Source organism: Nansenia antarctica, assembly GCF_963989245.1.
Source record: "Nansenia antarctica genome assembly, chromosome: 11".
NCBI classification, from domain to species: Eukaryota; Metazoa; Chordata; class Actinopteri; order Argentiniformes; family Microstomatidae; genus Nansenia; species Nansenia antarctica.
The window spans coordinates 20,878,225-20,896,722 of record NC_137681.1 but is presented as its reverse complement, the minus strand read 5'-3'; the positions used below and the strand labels follow the sequence as shown (position 1 = coordinate 20,896,722).

Below are 18,498 nucleotides of genomic sequence, written 5' to 3'. Positions count from 1 at the left end.
CCACAGTGAGAGTCATTGTACCCCATGTACATGGGGGGGGGGTTGTTGATCAGAGTGACAGCTCTGTGAACGAAGCTGTTCTGGAGCCTGCTGGTATGGGACCTGGTGATAATTGTGCTACCCTCCCTCAGGTGGATGTCTTGGTGGTGACGTTCTTCTGCACCCAGGAACACGGCCTCCTCCTGCAGGACTCGTACCCCAAACCCCCTGGTCTGCAGTCCCTCCTGGCGCTGGACGTACCTTACTACTACTTCACCTGTAAGGTAGGACCAGCTACCTACCATACACACACACACACACACACACACACTTACCTAACACACACACACACCTACCTACCATCCTACCATATATACCTTCTTCTTCTTCTTCTTCTTCTTCTTCTTCTTCACCTGGAAGGTCAAACTACTCTTAACCCTGCAGGTCAAGGCTAAGGTCAAGATCAAGCCCCATGTCATATAGGGTTTCTCTTCCTCTTCCATCTCCTGCATGTACATTGTGTGTGTGTGTGTGTGTGTGTGTGTGGTTTCCATTCACACCAGCTGTTGTATCGGAGGGATGGCGTCTTTCTGCCGGCTGTGAGTACCTGGTCCAGTCGGCTGATGCCCCAGTGGAAGTGTGTGTTGTGTTGGTACCGCCTCCTTAGCTCGTACACCTTCCTCCACCGGCTGGATAGGTCGGAGTCCTCTTAGACGTCTTGTACACCAGGGGAGGCTGGTGGAGGTAGAAATCAGAGGACGGGGTTCATCGTGTGTTTGACCTGTGCTCTGATTTTTCCACCTCCACCAGCCTCCCCTGCTTTAACCAGATGGCTGGTCCAGTTGTGTTGTGTTGACTGAGTGATGTTTGTTAGAACTGTAGGAGTCATGTAGGAGACTAGGAGATTGTATTGATTGGTCCTGACTAGTGTGTAGTATGTGGACAGTGGTGCTGCAGGAACCTGAGGGCTCCATCCATCTTGCAAACACTTTTTCTCTATTACTATTATTATTAGTAGTAGTAGCAGTATTTTCCCCTTATGTTTTTGTCTGTTTTTGTCCTCGCACTTTGTTTATTGTTATGCACCACCAGACCAAAGCAAATTCGTTCGTAGGTGAAAACCAACTGGGCAATAAATCTGATGATTGTGATCCACGCCAGGTGGCCATCAGACCAGTCCTTCTGTTGTGAGTAGCCTGACACCCGTCTGTCTGTCTGTCTGTCTGTCTGTATGTGGTTGTCTGCTCTACAGCCTGGGGAACACCACCCAGAGGAGTCCCCAGCCCCCTCCACCTCCCCCGGCCTGGCCCAGGCCTCGGCCCTGTCCCCGGGACCCCCCCAACCCCCCCGCATGGTCTCCCGCCGAGCCCTCCGTGACTTTGTGGGTCTGGAGGGCTGTGAGAAGGCCACGCGGGACGCCATGCTCAACTTCAGCTTCTACCTCACAGTGGGGAACATGGACGAGGCCTTCAAGTCCATCAAACTCATCAAGAGGTGAGTGTATGTGTGTACCAGCCGTCATGAGGTAGCTACCTCGTAATGAGTGTGTGTGTGTGTGTGTGTGTGTGTGTGTGTGTGTGTGTGTGTGTGTGTGCGCCTGCCTGACTCCTTTTCTTTGAAACTGGGAAGCCCCTCTCCTCTCAAGACTCCAGGCAGGGTAGGCAGGGTGGGCCGTGTGTGCAGCGTGCGACGTGCAGGATGGCATGCCTGCTGTTGGGGAACCGTGTGCCAGCAGTACATCCCCTCTCTGCTGTCATCACTTCCTCCTCCTCTCTGAACCAGGGGCCCATGAGGCACACACACACACACACACAGACACACACACACACTATACCAGGCTGTAGTTGAAATGCCCAGGAAAGGCCATGAGGATGGGTAGTGTAGGGTTAGACCCTCTCACTAGCGGGGAGAATAGGCCCATTGTTGCCTGGTCCTTTTGATCACCTGTCACGCCTTCAGCTGGAGAGGTCAGAGGTTGTGATCGTTGGCTGACATCAGGGGTTATGACACACTGATGTGGTAATCTAATCTGGCTCCAGGAAACCAACCAGGCAGTCAGTTCTCGGGGTTAGATTAGGATTTAATTTCCGAGGAACAGCAGTAATTGAAATGAGGTCTTTTTTTTCTTTTCTTTTTTTAATCCCTAAAAGTGTGATGAAATGTGTACGTGTGTGCCATCAGAGGAGGCTGGCTGTCAGGGGAACAGTGTTCTGGTCAGGGTGTGTGTGTGTGTGTGTGTGTGTGTGTGTGTGTGTGTGTGTGTGTGTGTGTGTGTGTGTGTGTGATCACGCTGTGATGTGATCGGGTCCCACCTCTGTCTGCTCATGGGTGGGAACGATGTCGATTTTTAAACACAGGACACAATTTAGGGGGTTTTACTGTGTGTGTGTGTGTGTGTGTGTGTGTGCGTGTGTGTGTTTACGTTGTCCTGAGGGGATGTGCTTTTCTAAACACACTGTGACACACACATAAATCCCCTCTCCCTGTTTGGTCAAAGAGCAGCGCCCTTTCCACCATCCCTTTCACCCAACCCAAGAAATAGGTCAGAGAGGGGATGTGTGTGTGTGTGTGTGTGTGTGTGTGTGTGTGTGTGTGTGTGTGTGTGTGTGTGTGTGTGTGTGTGACAGACGGAGAGTCACCACAGTGCAGAAGGAATACGTGATCCAAAGCACTGACACCTGAGATCCCTCAGCCGTAGGCCCTGTCTCTGACAGCACGTACACACACACACACACACACACACACACACACACACACACACACACACACACACTCACGCAGAAGTGCTTCACAAAACACCAACAGGAGAGGAAACAACATCCCACCGGCCGGGCCGACCCCCTGTTTAATAGGTGTGATGACAGCTTTAGTAAGTTCCTCCACATTGACAGCTATTTTTACAGCAGATTCTTTGTTGTTTCAAAGGGATAGACATCGAAGGGGCATTGTGTTGGATTCCCGCTAGGCTCCGCCCACCGTGCGGTGATGCACGTCCGTGTGGCATGGCAGAGGCACAGGAAGTGGCTAAAACACATCCAGATCTGGGAGGTATGCTGACAGTCTGTTTGGTGCAGTGGTCTATGTGAGAACACTAGAGTATTCTGGATAGATAGACAACTAAACTAATTGTCTTCTCCAAAAATAGAGACAGAAACAGAATCAGAGGTTTGAGATCTTAGAGCAGCATCATGTTTATTACCCTTCCATTCAAACCTGCGGAGGCTGTTGGAGGTAGAAATCGGAGGACGTTGTAATGCGTGGAATGGAATGTGTTTTGATACCATTCCTTTTATCGTTCCATGCAGTACAATGAGCCCATCCTCCGATTTCTACCTCCACCAGTCTCCCCTGTCCTACAGTCTAGACTCCATACTGTATATTCATAATATCAGTCTCTGTGAGAGATATAGCTACAGTGTGTGTGTGACATATAGCTACAGTGTGTGTGTGTGTGTGTGTGTGTGTGTGTGTGTGTGTGTGTGTGTGTGTGTGTGAGATATAGCTACAGTGTGTATGTGATATATAGCTACAGTTAGGCCTGTAACAATTCAAAAAATTTCGGGACAATTAATTGTCTCAGAAATAATTGTCATTGACTATTATAATTGTCACTGACGCCCAAATTGCTCCCAATGAGCGGGCTGGCGCCATGTGTGTGTGAATGGGTGAATGAGAGGCCATTGTAAAAGCTCTTTGGAATAAGGCGCTGTGTATAAGTGTAATCCATTTACCATTTCACTGTTATGTGACCCAGATAATGTAATAACACAGCAACCTATGAAGCACCATTTGGAACTGTCCCGCTTATACTTCATGCGTCTGCTTAACGACTCAGCAAGACCCAGTTGCCAGGAGGGACCAGCCACAGCAGCGGCACTGAGCGATTTGTTGATGACTGCAAATTACTGCAAACAAGCTCCATCTCTCTACCGCGTAGGCTACTGTGTTTGCCGAATCCGGTGTGGACTTTTACCGCTCGAAAGCCGACTTGATGTAGGCTACTGTACTTCATCAACTGTAAATCAATGCGTGCAGGGTGTCCTCTGATAGGATAGCTACTGTTTTATCTCGCTCCATGCGCATACATTCATTGGAAACGTGTTTGAAAAGTAGGACCATGAATATGAACTGACACATCAAAAAAATATTTTTAAAATGCTTTGACCGCGGTTAACAGAAAAAACGCGATCACGTCAAATAATCGCCATTAGACGATTATTTCATAATTGTTACAGGCCTAGCTACAGTGTGTATGTGAGATATAGCTACAGTGTGTATGTGAGATATAGATACCGTGTGTATGTGAGATATAGCTACAGTGTGTATGTGAGATATAGATACAGTGTGTGTGTGTGTGAGAGATACAGCCTAGCTACAGTGTGTATGTGTGCGTCTCTGTGTGTCAGTGTGCTCCGGAGAGGAATGTGTCGTCCCAGTCCCAGACCCCCCAGTGCTGTTTCCTCTCATTCATGGTGTCCTTGACAGTCGGTGACACTCCTCCACTGGGTTATCAGCCTGACTAATGCCCCCCCCACAGCCCACACCAACCCCAGGCTATTTCAGAGGATCATACCTCATAGGTTGTTTTTTTTCCATTTCCTGGTCTGACAGGAACACTTGAGGAAGCTTCCGGAAGCAACAGGAGCAGACAGGAGGCACCGTAGAGACTGATGGACGATGTCAGCTGTCACCAGGTACCAGGGGAGGCTGGCGGAGGGAGGAATCGGAGGACGGGCTCATTGTAATGCATGGAATGGAATGAGGAATGGTATCAAACATGTGTTTGATCTCATTCCGTTCCGTGCATTACAATGAGCCTCATCCCCATCCGATGTCTACCTCCGCCAGCCTCCCCTGGACCTTGCAGACGAGCGTCTTTCAGTTCTCATGCTTTAAGCAATAGTGAAGACTGGTGTGAACACTTTGTACTGTGTATAATAACTAATGTTATGTGTTTACTGTACATCAGTAAATTATGGTTTTAGATGTTCTTTCTTTTTAGGGGTTGTTACGTATGTCTAAAAAACATGACAAGAGTGATGATAACTCTGGAGATGGTTAGGGTTAGAGTTAGGGCCAGGGTCAGAGTTAGGGTTAGGGTTAGACTTAGGGTTAGGGTTAACATAGTCAGTACAGTCAGTTATAAAGACAACACCACACGCCAGCGTCCATTATAGCTGTATGTCCATACATTTATTGTATTTGTATGATCTATTATTATTTTCATGCACATCATCTGTTTAGCTTTAACGTGACAGCACCTCCCACACCATGCTGCAGTACAATATGAATAGCAATATAATAGCAATACTCTCAGTCTTACAACTGCATGAAATTAACTTATGTACCACAAGCGAGCAGATTATCACAACGAAAGCATCTCCACCAACATGAGCCTGGGTGTGTTGATGTGGTGTAGTGTGTTTATCAGTTAGGACAACCTGAAGTCAATAACACATGTACTGTACACATGCCAGCACTGAGGTCAGAATATGGGAGGGAAATAGTTTAGCATATATCTATATATATATATTTTTTATATTTAAGAATGTTTGTCTGAACTTGTGAGTGACTGTGCCAAACTGTAAACTTTTACAAATGTTTTCCAATAATCAGGAGTTAAATAACTCATTTTCAAGTTGATGTTAACTCTAGAGTTGTAACCTAAGTCGCTTTTAATATTAATAATAATATAAACAATATGCAGAAAGTATATGTTTTTACACAGGATGTATAGAACATAACAAGATCCAGCTTGATGCTTCTCTGTGAGCAGGGCGTTTCAGGGAGTCTAACTGAGGGGAAATACCAGGTCAAATATCAGTCCAATGCCAGTCCAAATGTCAGTCCAAATGCCAGTCCAAATATCAGTCCAAATGCCAGTCCAAATATCAGTCCAAATGCCAGTCCAAATATCAGTCCAAATGCCAGTCTAAATATCAGTCCAAATGCCTGTCCAAATATCAGTCCAAATGCCAGTCTAAATATCAGTCCAAATGCCAGTCCAAATAGGCCGTTAGAACACTTGTGAATGATGGGCCAACTGATCCCTCTGCTGGTCTCCATCCTGGGATCCTTTCCCATTGATGCATAAATGTGTTGACATCTGGGTTGTTGTTTATCCATCTGACTCAACTCATGTCTGTTCATTGTGAAACACGCTGTTCTCAGTCCAGCTATGAAACACACTGTTCTCAGTCCAGCTATGAAACACACTGTTCTCAGTCCAGCTATGAAACACACTGTTCTCAGTCCAGCTATGAAACACACTGTTCTCAGTCCAGCTATGAAACACACTGTTCTCAGTCCAGCTATGAAACACACTGTTCTCAGTCCAGCTATGAAACACACTGTTCTCAGTCCAGCTATGTCGGCAGCAGGCAGTGTTACTCATGTCTGTTCATTGTGAAACACACTGTTCTCAGTCCAGCTATGAAACACACTGTTCTCAGTCCAGCTATGAAACACACTGTTCTCAGTCCAGCTATGTCGGCAGCAGGCAGTGTTACTCATGTCTGTTCATTGTGAAACACGCTGTTCTCAGCCCAGCTATGTCGGCAGCAGGCAGTGTTACTCATGTCTGTTCATTGTGAAACACACTGTTCTCAGTCCAGCTATGTCGGCAGCAGGCAGTGTTACTCGAGGAGACAATAATGAATTCCAGGAATTCCATGATGATTTAATAGTCCATGATGGGTGTGGATGGAACTGTGGAACTGTAGAAATGTAGGTTCTAGAAGGGTGAAGACTGTAGATTCTAGAAGGGTGAAGACTGTAGGTTCTAGAAGGGTGAAGACTGTAGGTTCTAGAAGGGTGAAGACTGTAGGTTCTAGAAGGGTGAAGACTGTAGGTTCTAGAAGGGTGAAGACTGTAGATTCTAGAAGTGTGAAGACTGTAGGTTCTAGTAGGGTGAAGACTGTAGATTCTAGTAGGGTGAAGACTGTAGGTTCTAGTAGGGTGAAGACTGTAGATTCTAGTAGGGTGAAGACTGTAGATTCTAGAAGGGTGAAGACCAAGTCAGTTCAGACCAGAACAGCACCTGAAGGGCCACCAGAACAAGCGTCCTCTCTTTTATTGGCTCAGTCCTGATTGGGCGAGGGTGGGTGTGGAGATGTTGGCCATATCCCATTAGCCACATTAGCATACCTTCAGGTATGGAGGGCCAACACATCCATCCTTCACAGTGGTAGGCTGGTATGGAGGGCCAACACATCCATCCTTCACAGTGGTAGGCTGGTATGGAGGGCCAACACATCCATCCTTCACAGTGGTAGGCCGGTATGGAGGGCCAACACACTGCTCCTTCACAGTGGTAGGCTGGTATGGATATTGGATATGGATATTGTTGACCAGTGAGAGCATTGTCTGTCCTTCAGTCTTTTCAAAGTCCATATTGGCAAATGAGGATGGCAACGGAAGGGGGTGGGGGGGGCTGCATGGGGTTGGATCGGATGGTGGGGGGAATGGGGGGGTAGTTCTGGGGGTCAGCAGTTCAGCAGGGTGACTCCACATAGTCGTTGTCGAGGCGGGGGTGGAAGGGCGTGGCCAGCGAGCGGCTGATGACGATGACGCGTGGTGTGAGGCAGTCGTCACGGCGATGCAGGATGTTCCAGATGAGCATGGCGGCGGCAAGCGTTGCAAGGAGACAGGCGGCAATGTCCAGGTAGCAGGAGTATGAGAGGTGTGTGTACGGGCCGATCCGGTAGAACGTCACCAGACCGATCACCAGCACGAAACCTGGGGGGGGGGACGACAGGGAGGGGGGGGGGGAGACAGGGGGGGGGGAGAGGGGGGTTAACTCAATGAGGTCTCAAGCAATAATCTGATTAAACACAGCTAAGAGCAATGTATAATAATACAATCAATGAGGGAAAAATATCAAGACAGTTTCTGACATTATAGCAGGACAGGTCTCGGGCATTCTAATAGGAGCTTCTCAGAAGGCTGTTGCTGCTCATGTATCTGTGTGTGTGTTTTAGTGTGTGTGTTTTAGTGTGTGTGTGTGTGTGTGTGTGTGTGTGTGTGTGTGTGTGTGTGTGTGCTGCTCTGTGTGGGGTGGTTAACTAGAATAGGCCTGCTTCCTCTCGGGGTCAGATCCTAGCATCAAAGCTCCCAGCGGTGTGTTCCTAACACTCGGACGTCTCAGAAGAGTATCATCAACACGCCGGGAATAGAGTGCTTGCATGCATGCATGCACAAACACACACACACACGCACAGACACAGACACACACACTAAAACACACACAACCTCGCCTTCCCTCCACCCTCCCGCAGAGTTTGATGATTTATCAAACTTGGGAGTTGTTGTTTTTCCTGACCATGTGACCTAACCAGGAAAAACTCCTGGCCATAAATGATAACCAAGACAAATGATCATTTCCCACAGTAGATTGATCACCAGAGCGGCGGGAGGGAGGTCAGGGCAGACAGACAGACAGTAAGTGATGTCTGGAGCCGTTCTGCAGCCCAACAATAACACACGGCTGGGAGAGCCTGGCCCGTCTACAGGTCTAAATACAAGGAGGTATAAATAATCCTGTATTTAATCAGCTAGCTTCCTGGGGAGGGCCTGTACTGGACTGAGTGTGTGTATGTGTGGGTGTAGATGGGTGGGTGATTGTGTGTGTGTGTGTGTGTGTTTTGGTTGGTTGGGTGGGTGATTGGGTGTGTGTGTGTGTGTGTGTGTGTGTTTCTCTCTGTCTCTATGATGTCTTTGTTTACTGTAAGTGAGGGTGTTGGTGGGTGTGGGTACATGAATGTACTGTGTTTGTGTGTGTGTCTGTGTCAGTGTGAGTGTGAGTGTGTGCGTGTCTGTGTGTGTCTGTGTGTGAGTGTGTGTGTGTCTCTGTCTCTGTCTCTGTGTCTCTGTATGTGTGTCTCTGTGTGTGTATGTGTGTGTGTGTGTGTGAACCCGTTTTTGGCATAGTGTAATCTCCCTAGGTTCCTTCCCCGTCTTCCTCTTTCCATCCTTCCTTCCTTCCCTCCCCTCTGCGCCCCTTGGACGGCCTGAGGCTAGCAGCCTGCAGCGGTCATCCATCAGCCGCTCAGGCCCTCTCTGAGACACAGTAGAAACTGCTCTGTTATTCACTTCAGTTCCTGGAAATTCACTGAACCCACTGGTAGTTTTCCTCCCATAGGGCTTTCACACCGGCAAAGAACCGTGCCGGTTCGCGTTCGCGTTCGGAAACCTCCGAACGTTGGCGCTGTCTGGCGAACGAGTGTATGAACGCGGGCTCGTTCGCCAGACAGCGGCAACGTTCGGAGGTTCCCAAACGCGAACCGGCACGGTTCTTTGCCGGTGTGAAAGCCCTACCAGTGTGAAAGCCCTATCAGTGTTACCGCCGTCCTGACCTCTGACCTGACCCCTGACCTCTGTCCTGTCCTACTGTGGAAGGAAGGGCGCTGCAGAGAGACAGTCTTGTTACAGCATGCCCACATCACCCAGCCGTACTCAAGTTAAGTTGATCAGTATTGATTAGTATTGATTAGTATTGGTACGAGAGCCACTCTTGTGTGTATTAGAACGTTGTACTTTTGTGAGCGTTTTTTTGCCGGACAGCTTTCTCTTAATCGATCTTGCCCTGCGCTGAGCCGAGCTCACCCACGACAACCCCTCACGAGTCCTGTTGTTCCTGAGTTTCTTGACTCCCTCTCAGCCCGTGTAAAGCCTGCCGTCTTCCTCCTCAGAGAGGCACGCGCTTCCCTCTGTATTGTTCTGCTGTGGAGTGCCGTTCTCCCGTCGTTGTGTGTGTGGGGGGGAGACACAATGGCCGAGGTCACGGTGTGGGCGCAGTGCCAGCTAGGCCACTTCATACCCCCCCCCTCACTCCTACCCCAACCAACCCTGTTGAAACCCAAATGGAGAATGGAGCTGTTGTCTCAAACCTACTATATTTCTTTAACATTGTCCCTCAGGCACTGATGTAGGATCAGCAACCCTCTCCCTAATCATAACAAAGACGCAGAGCTGAACTGACCTCAGACCAGTGTCTGGAGGACCTCTTCACACACAAAACAGCTGTGGAATGTGTGACTGGAATGTGTGTATCGTGGGGAGGGGGGGGGGTCATGGGTCAGAGGTGAAGGGTTGAACATCAAAGTGAGGTGGTTGCCTCTTGATGCTTCTAGAAATAGAATTCCAATTGTACGACCTCACCCAGCTCTGGTATTTGACCCCTGACTTGTGTAGGAGAGTGAGGTGATCACCCGCCCTCCTACAACTCTGACCCCGTTAGCACTGCCCACTCAGTCACATTCCTGAGCAGCCATCCCAGAGCCCCAGATATGTCTCCCTCCCTCCCTGCCTCCCTCCCTCCCTGTCTCTCTGCCTCTCTCCCTGCCTACCTCCCTCCCCCCCCCTGCCTCCCTCCACCCTGCCTCCCTCCCTGTGTGACAGTAGTGTGGATCCTGTATCACCGTAGCAGGGCTGGATATTGTTATTCCTCTGTCTGCCTGTGATAGCTCTGACTTTTGGCACATCTGAGAATGAAAACACCGCGTTCCTGTTCACCAGAAGGAGTAAAAATAACTCCATTCATCCAACGCCCGAAGCCCGAGGCCCCATTCACCAGCTCAGCATGGGAGGGGGGGGGGGGGGGTGAACCAAGTAATGACCAAAGGAGAGAAACAAGGGATGAATGGCTGGAGAGTGGAGAGGTGGAGGTCTATATTACTGACCTCTCACTCAGGAAATGAAGAATGGAATGAGACTGGTGCTGGAAAAACCACTCGGCTTGTTAGCATTCACTATAACTCTGTCTGTTAGATTCACTATAACTGTCTGTTAGATTCACTATAGCTCTGTCTGTTCGATTCACTATAACTCTGTTAGATTCACTATAACTGTCTGTTAGATTCACTATAGCTCTGTCTGTTAGATTCACTATAACTGTCTGTTAGATTCACTATAACTCTGTTAGATTCACTATAACTGTCTGTTAGATTCACTATAACTCTGTTAGATTCACTATAACTCTGTTAGATTCACTATAACGGCCTGTTAGATTCACTATAACTCTGTTAGATTCACTATAACGGCCTGTTAGATTCACTATAACTCTGTTAGATTCACTATAACTGTCTGTTAGATTCACTATAGCTCTGTCTGTTAGATTCACTATAACTGTCTGTTAGATTCACTATAACTCTGTTAGATTCACTATAACTGTCTGTTAGATTCACTATAACTCTGTTAGATTCACTATAACGGCCTGTTAGATTCACTATAGCTCTGTCTGTTAGATTCACTATAACTCTGTTAGATTCACTATAACGGTCTGTTAGATTCACTATAACTCTGTTAGATTCACTATAACGGCCTGTTAGATTCACTATAGCTCTGTCTGTTAGATTCACTATAACTCTGTTAGATTCACTATAACTGTCTGTTAGATTCACTATAACTCTGTTAGATTCACTATAACGGTCTGTTAGATTCACTATAACTCTGTTAGATTCACTATAACGGCCTGTTAGATTCACTATAGCTCTGTTAGATTCACTATAACGGCCTGTTAGATTCACTATAACTGTCTGTTAGATTCACTATAACGGCCTGTTAGATTCACTATAACTCTGTTAGATTCACTATAACGGCCTGTTAGATTCACTATAACTCTGTTAGATTCCCTATTACTCTGCCTGTAGCAGAAATACTGATTTACCCACATCCTAATGTAAGCCAGTGTTGAATCTCGTCTCTGACAAAATATGTTTACAGGAAACAATATCTTGCGCTATGCACATTGAGACATTCTGGGACCTCTTCAAATCACAATGTAGACCACCCACAGCAAGGTTAAATAGTTTCCACATTTGCACATTTTTCATTTTTGGCTCCCCATCCCCCCCCCCTCGTATTGGACTGAGGTCCTTCCAGTGACGTCTGTGCTCTGCCAAAGGTTCCTCATAAACCAGACAATCATATAGCACTCTGCTTTCTGTCTGCTGTTGTTGCCCAAATATGGTATGCCCCTCTGATAGATGACATATGCGTGAAAAGGAAGATGCGGTTGTTTTTCCAGTGGAGAGGAGGGTATTATTAGCTGTCAGGGAAGTGGGTGTCTCTGCCTCATTAGTCACCTCACTCTTCTGACTAACGTCAACATCAGGGGAGGCATCGGAGGACAGGCTCATTGTAATGCATGGAACGTAATGAAGAATGGTATCAGAACACGTGTTCTACCTGCACCAGCCTCCCCAGACACGCGTGTTTGATACCATTCCTAATTCCTTTCCATCTATTACAATGAGCCCGTCCTCCGATTTTTACCTCCACCAGCCTCGCCTGGTCTGGAGGGTGCTACCAAACGCGGCACACAGTTTGCGTGCCATGCAGTAGGTTGTCTCAGTGGGGGGTGTTTGGACTCAGGATCAGAGAGAGAGTGTGTGTGTGTGTGTGTGTGTGTGTGTGTGTGTGTGTAGCTGGGTGGGTCCCATCCCATCCTAGACCTCCAGATAAAAGCCATTGTGCGTGCAGCAGGGCTGGCCGTGCGGTGCTAGAGGAGGCTGTGTTTTATCTCCCGTGGCGGGAGGGAGCCTCCCTCTGCTGTGGCTGACGCTCTGTAAACAGCCATGAAAGCTGGACCCATCCTTATCTGGACCAGGACCGCTCCCCCTCCCCGACCGAGATGTGTACAAGAGGACGTTATTCTACCGACCAAGACACACACACACACACACACATACACACCCAGCAAACACACACAGACCCAGCACATATACACACACACCCAGTAAACACTCACACACACACACACAGTCCCTGACAAACTCGTCTTTAGCGTCCCCGCCCCCCCCACCCCCCTTCACTGTTTCCTCCTCTGCTGTGGGTTTGCATAACAGGTAGTCGCAGGCATTTCCTCGTCCTGAGCAGGGATATCCTGGCGCCTGACTGTCGCTCCCGGGTCGGGCTCCCTCTCTGCTGCCCCGGCCCTCCAGCCCTCCTACCCCTCTATCCCCCCTACCCCTCTATCCCTCCTACCCCTCTATCCCTCTATCCCTCCTACCCCCCTACCCCTCTATCCCTCCTACCCCTCTATCCCTCCAACCCCTCTATCCCTCCTACCCCTCTATCCCTCTATCCCTCCTACCCCTCTATCCCTCCAACCCCTCTATCCCTTTACTATCCCTCCAACCCCTCTATCCCCCCTACTCCTCTATCCCTCCTACCCCTCTATCCCTCTATCCCTCCTACCCCTCTATCCCTCCAACCCCTCTATCCCTTTACTATCCCTCCAACCCCTCTATCCCTTTACTATCCCTCTATCCCTCCAGCCCTCCAACCCCTCTATCCCTCCAGCTCCCAAGCTGCAACCCCCCGACCCACACTGAGCTGAGACTCCTGAACACACTGAGACTCCTGAACACACTGAGACTCCTGAACACACTGAGACTCCTGAACACACTGAGACTCCTGAACACACTGAGACTCCTGAACACACTGAGACTCCTGAACACACTGAGACTGATGAACACACTGAGACTCCTGAACACACTGAGACTGATGAACACACTGAGACTCCTGAACACACTGAGACTCCTGAACACACTGAGACTCTTGAACACACCATCACACTGGGCTGAGCTGAGCCCAACAACAGTGTTATGTTATGCTTCCTAACTGGTGGCACTGGGACATGCCAAGCCCACTGCTGCCACACAGCCCTCTGAGGGGGGGTTCTTTGTTACTCACCCCTCCCTCCCTCCCTCCCCCCTTCCCACCCTCCTCTCTTCCAGCCTGTTTCTATTCCTGGTTGTTCCCTGCTTTAATTGACTTTCCAAGAATGTCCTGTCTTGGACTGATAAGAGCCTGCTTTTTCTTTTTTCAGGGGGGATTAGTTCCCTAGCTCCTTTTTCCTTCTCTCTGTGTGTCTCTTCGGGTGTAATTAGCTAGCCAACCTCTCTGAGCTCTGCTGGGCTCCTCTGTGGTGGTCTTTCATGTTCCTTAGCAACACTATGACCATTTTAAGATGTGAGAATTCAACAAGGCTGAGTTGACGTGTGATGTTGGAACATTGTGATGTTGTACCCAAAAGCCAGTTATCAGCTGGCTCACTAATGATTCATTACTGTAGTGGTTGCAGTGTGCTGCTCTCTCTCTCTCTCTCTCTCCCTCTCTTTCTTCCTCTCTCTCTCTTTCTCTACCCCCCCCCCTTAGAGAGCCCTCGCTCCCTCTGCCCCCCCCCTCCCCTTAGAGAGCCCTCGCTCCCTCTGCCCCCCCCCCCCCCCCCCCCCCCTTAGAGAGCCCTCACTCCCTCTGCCCCCCCCCCCCCCCCCCCCCCCCCCCTTAGAGAGCCCTCGCTCCCTCTGCCCCCCCCCCTCTCTCTCTCTGGCGGTTTGGTGTGCCTAAGCCCTTGACAATGGCAGCATGTTGGTATAGATGGCTGTAGTGGTCTACACTAAGAAGGTGCTACCTAGGGCCTAGAAGCATGAACGGTTCTTCAGCTGCACCAGTGGGAGAACCCTTTGAATAATCCTTTGGGGTTCCACATAGAACCCTTACCACAGTAGATTGTAAGTGGAACCCACAAAGGTTTTTCATGGAACCCAAAAGGGTTCTTCAAAGGGTTCTCCCACAGGGACAGCCAAACCCTTTTTTTTCTCTCTCAGAGTGGTCGTACTGGTATCTCACATGTATGGAATGCATTGCTTATCGCAATAGTATAGTCATATAGTAGTAGAATGGTAGTAGTATATTAGTACTACTATAGTAGTAGTAGTAGTAGTTACTCACTGGCTAGCTGGAACAGGGCTGCGATGGCCTCCTCCCACCACTGGGAGTCGTGTGTGACGAAGGGAAGCTCCATCAGACCCAGCAGGAAGATCAGCTGACCTGCCGTCAGCGCCACCGTGGCCAGCAGGTTACATGCTCGCATCATGTCAAACTGTACTGGAGGGAGGGAGGGAGAGAGAGAGGTGTTAGCATCATGTCAAACTGTACTGGAGGGAGGGAGGGAGAGAGAGAGAGAGAGAGAGAGAGAGAGAGGTGTTAGCATCATGTCAAACTGTAATGGAGGGAGGGAGAGGGAGAGAGAGAGGTGTTAGCATGATGTCAAACTGTAATGGAGGGAGGGAGAGGGAGAGAGAGAGAGGTGTTAGCATCATGTCACACTGTAATGGAGGGAGGGAGAGGGAGAGAGAGAGAGAGGTGTTAGCATCATGTCAAACTGTAATGGAGGGAGGGAGAGGGAGAGAGAGAGAGAGGTGTTAGCATCATGTCAAAATGCAAAGAGAGGGAGAGAGAGAGAGAGTGAGTGAGAGAGAGAGTGAGTGAGAAAGAGAGTGAGAGAGAGGGAAAGAGATGTGGTGAGGTGTGATCTGTAGCGCAACATCACATTAAACTACTGGTCAGATAGTCAGCTAACTTTCATCTCAAAAAGAGAGACAAACAGAATCAGGGGTTTGAGATGTTAGAGCGGCATCTTGTTCATTACCCTTCCATTCAGACCAGGGGAGGCTGGTGAGGTAGAAATCGGAGGACCGGCTCATTGTAATGAATGGAATGAGAAATGCTATCAAACGATACCCTTCCTTATTCCATTCCATGCATTACAACGAGCCTGTCCTCCGACTCCACCAGCCTCCCCTGATGCCTCCCCTGACCTCCACCAGCCTCCCCTGATGCCTTCCCAGACCTCCACCAGCCTCCCCTGATGCCTCCCCTGACCTCCACCAGCCTCCCCTGATGCCTCCCCTGACCTCCACCAGCCTCCCCTGATGCCTCCCCTGACCTCCACCAGCCTCCCCTGATGCCTCCCCTGACCTCCACCAGCCTCCCCTGATGCCTCCCCAGACCTCCACCAGCCTCCCCTGATGCCTCCCCTGACCTCCACCAGCCTCCCCTGATGCCTCCCCTGACCTCCACCAGCGTCTCCTGATGCCTCCCCTGACCTCCACCAGCCTCCCCTGATGCCTCCCCTGACCTCCACCAGCCTCCCCTGATGCCTCCCCTGACCTCCACCAGCGTCTCCTGATGCCTTCCCAGACCTCCACCAGCCTACCCCTCTACCTCCACCAGCCTCCCCCTCTACCTCCACCAGCGTCTCCTGATGCCTTCCCAGACCTCCACCAGCCTACCCCTCTACCTCCACCAGCCTCCCCCTCTACCTCCACCAGCCTCCCCTGACCTCCACCAGCCTCCCCACTAAGAGGCAGTTGTTATAAAGCGTCTGTGATCTCACGGCTCCACTCGGAAGAGCGTCAACAGCAGGGCTTCTCTCCTCTGATCAGCGTGGGAGGCAGTGGATGGTTCAGTCTGCTTGTTGACAAGCAGAGATGTCTCAGAGCTCAGATGTTATCTCCTCCTGTAGTGCCAGCTGCCCTCTGGGCTGTAAATACTGGAACTGACTGATGACTGAGATCACATCTGATGACCTGTTGACGGTTCCCCCTAGAGATCACATCTGACTGATGAAATGTTCATCTGAGCTCTGAGATGTCTCACACCAGGCATGAATCATTTGATTTGATAGTAGTAGTTTAGTAAATGTGCCGTTTTAGGAGTACTCGTGGTAGTTTTAGTGTAGGAGGTCTAGTAGTTTAAGTGTTTTAGTACTACGTAGTAGTAGTTTCAGTGTATTAGTACTAGTAGTAGTTTTAGTGTCCCTGGTCCACTTCAGTGTCCCCTGGTTACCCTGGTAACACCTCAGTGTTCCTGTCCTGGTCACCCTGGTAACACCTCAGTGTTCCTGTCCTGGTCACCCTGGTAACACCTCAGTGTTCTTGTCCTGGTCACCCTGGTAACACCTCAGTGTTCCTGGTCACCTTGGTAACACCTCAGTGTCCCTGGTCACCCTGGTAACACCTCAGAGTCACTGGTCACCCTGGTAACAACTCAGAGTCACTGGTCACCCTGTGTTTGCAGACCAGACTGAGACAGCTCACGTTGACATGTCATGTTTTCACCTGGACACTTACGTTTGACTGTGATGCGTGACTCCTGGTATCCGGCATACTCCGATCCCCAGCCCAGCGCCTCGCACTGCCTCTGGCCCCCCTGCCACCTCCTCCCCGCCCCGGCCCCGGGTCCAGCTCCAGGCCCCCTGTCCTCCCCGGGCCCGGCGCCTGCCACAGGACACATCCTCCACAGCCCCACGCTGCGCTTCCTGCCGTCCTCCAGCGCCTGCAGCACCCAGCCGGGTGTGAACGCCGCCACGTTGTTGAGGACCAGCGACAGCAGGGCCACTGCCACCGCCGCCGCCACCAGTCTCTGCACGGCCATGCGGCGCACACACCCCCGCCCTCCTCCTCCACCTCCCCCGCCTCCCGCCACCTCCTCCTCCTCCTCCGGACCTCCTGCAACCAGGCCCCTCTGGTCCCGTGTTAACCCCGGGCCCTGCTGCCTCTCCTGGACAACAGCACCCCTGGGGTGGCCCCCTGGGTTCTCCTCCACCACCACCACCTCCTCCTCCTCCTCCACTGCCTCTCAGCCAGAGGCTAATGCTAAGGCTAACTCCAGTGGTAGTACCCCTGGCTGGCCTCTCTGACGTTAAAAGGACGTGTGGTTTAGCTCTCAGCTAAAGGACATCTCCGTTCATTCTCATCCAGGCCCGCGGGGGGGAAGGGGCAGTGTCAGTGCGGCGGGGAGCTGCCTCAGCCCTCCTCCTCTGTGTGGACGCTGGGCAGGCGGGGGTTAATCCTCGAGACGGCCAGGTCCATTCCACTGGCTCTGGTTCTGGTTGGCTGCAGCTTGACACTCGTCTTGGACCTCTCGCTCCCTCGTTCTCTCTCTCGCTCTCTTCCGACCTCTTCTTTTCTTTTCACCCGTTTCTTTCTTTCTCTCTCTCTTTCTCTCTCTCTCTCTCTTTCCTTCTTTCTCTCTCTCTCTCTCTCTCTCTCTCTCTGTAGCTGCTGCTTGGAGCTCCGGGTGGGTCTCTTTGTAGGCGTCGGTCTCTGTCTCTCTTATTTTTTCCCTCTTTCTTTCTTTCTTTCTTCTCCGTCTGTGTTTTGTTGTCAGCCTTCTCTGTGGGGGTGGCGTGGGAGTGGAGCAGAAGGTTAGATCCTGTGGGTAGCGTTGCTGAGGGCTCTGCTCACTGAGACACTCTCACCGTCTCCAATCCACGCTCAACTGGAACAGCTCTCTCTCCCTGCACACACTCTAGACCTCTTCCCTCTCCCCCTCCCTCTCCCTCGCTGTCTCTGTTCCTCTCTCTCTCTCTCTCTCAGTTCCTCTCTCTCTCTCACTTTCTCCCTCTGTCTCTGTTCCTCTCTCTCTCTCTCTCTCTCTCTGTCTCACACTTGTTTAGTTTTTTTCTTTACATTTTTAGACATTTAGCAGATGCCTTTATCCAAAGCGACTTACAAGTAACATTTTTAAAGTAAATGAATCATCTTAACATCAGTCATCATAAGAAAGAATGCAAGAAGAAGAAAGCATTGTGAAACTGTACACGGGGGGTAGTGGAGATGAAGAGGTCTTCAGTCTACGGCGGAAGATAAGTAGTGACTGCAGTCCTGACAGCAGTGGGAAGCTCGTTCTCTCTCTCTCTCTCTCTCTCTCTCTCTCTCTCTCTCTCTC

General features: G+C 50.2%; 2 protein-coding genes across 2 annotated transcripts in view; one reads left to right on the top strand and one right to left on the bottom strand.

The window, feature by feature from the left end:
* ift140 (intraflagellar transport 140 homolog (Chlamydomonas)) overlaps positions 1 to 18,498 on the top strand; it is a gene marked incomplete at its 3' end in the record, with an annotated part of 43,552 nt that overhangs the window by 8,373 nt on the left and 16,681 nt on the right. Inside the window, exons 17-18 of the mRNA XM_080541589.1 lie at positions 132 to 263; positions 1,232 to 1,473. Of these exons, the coding sequence (XP_080397715.1) occupies positions 132 to 263; positions 1,232 to 1,473 (374 nt within the window). The remainder of the gene's footprint in view (positions 1 to 131; positions 264 to 1,231; positions 1,474 to 18,498) is intronic.
* tmem204 (transmembrane protein 204) lies at positions 5,192 to 17,202 on the bottom strand (the record flags this gene model as incomplete). Its single annotated transcript, XM_080541645.1, has 3 exons — positions 5,192 to 7,716; positions 14,716 to 14,871; positions 16,899 to 17,202. The coding sequence occupies 3 exons, from the start codon at positions 17,200 to 17,202 to the stop codon at positions 7,472 to 7,474; spliced, it is 705 nt and encodes a 234-aa protein (XP_080397771.1). The 3' UTR covers positions 5,192 to 7,471.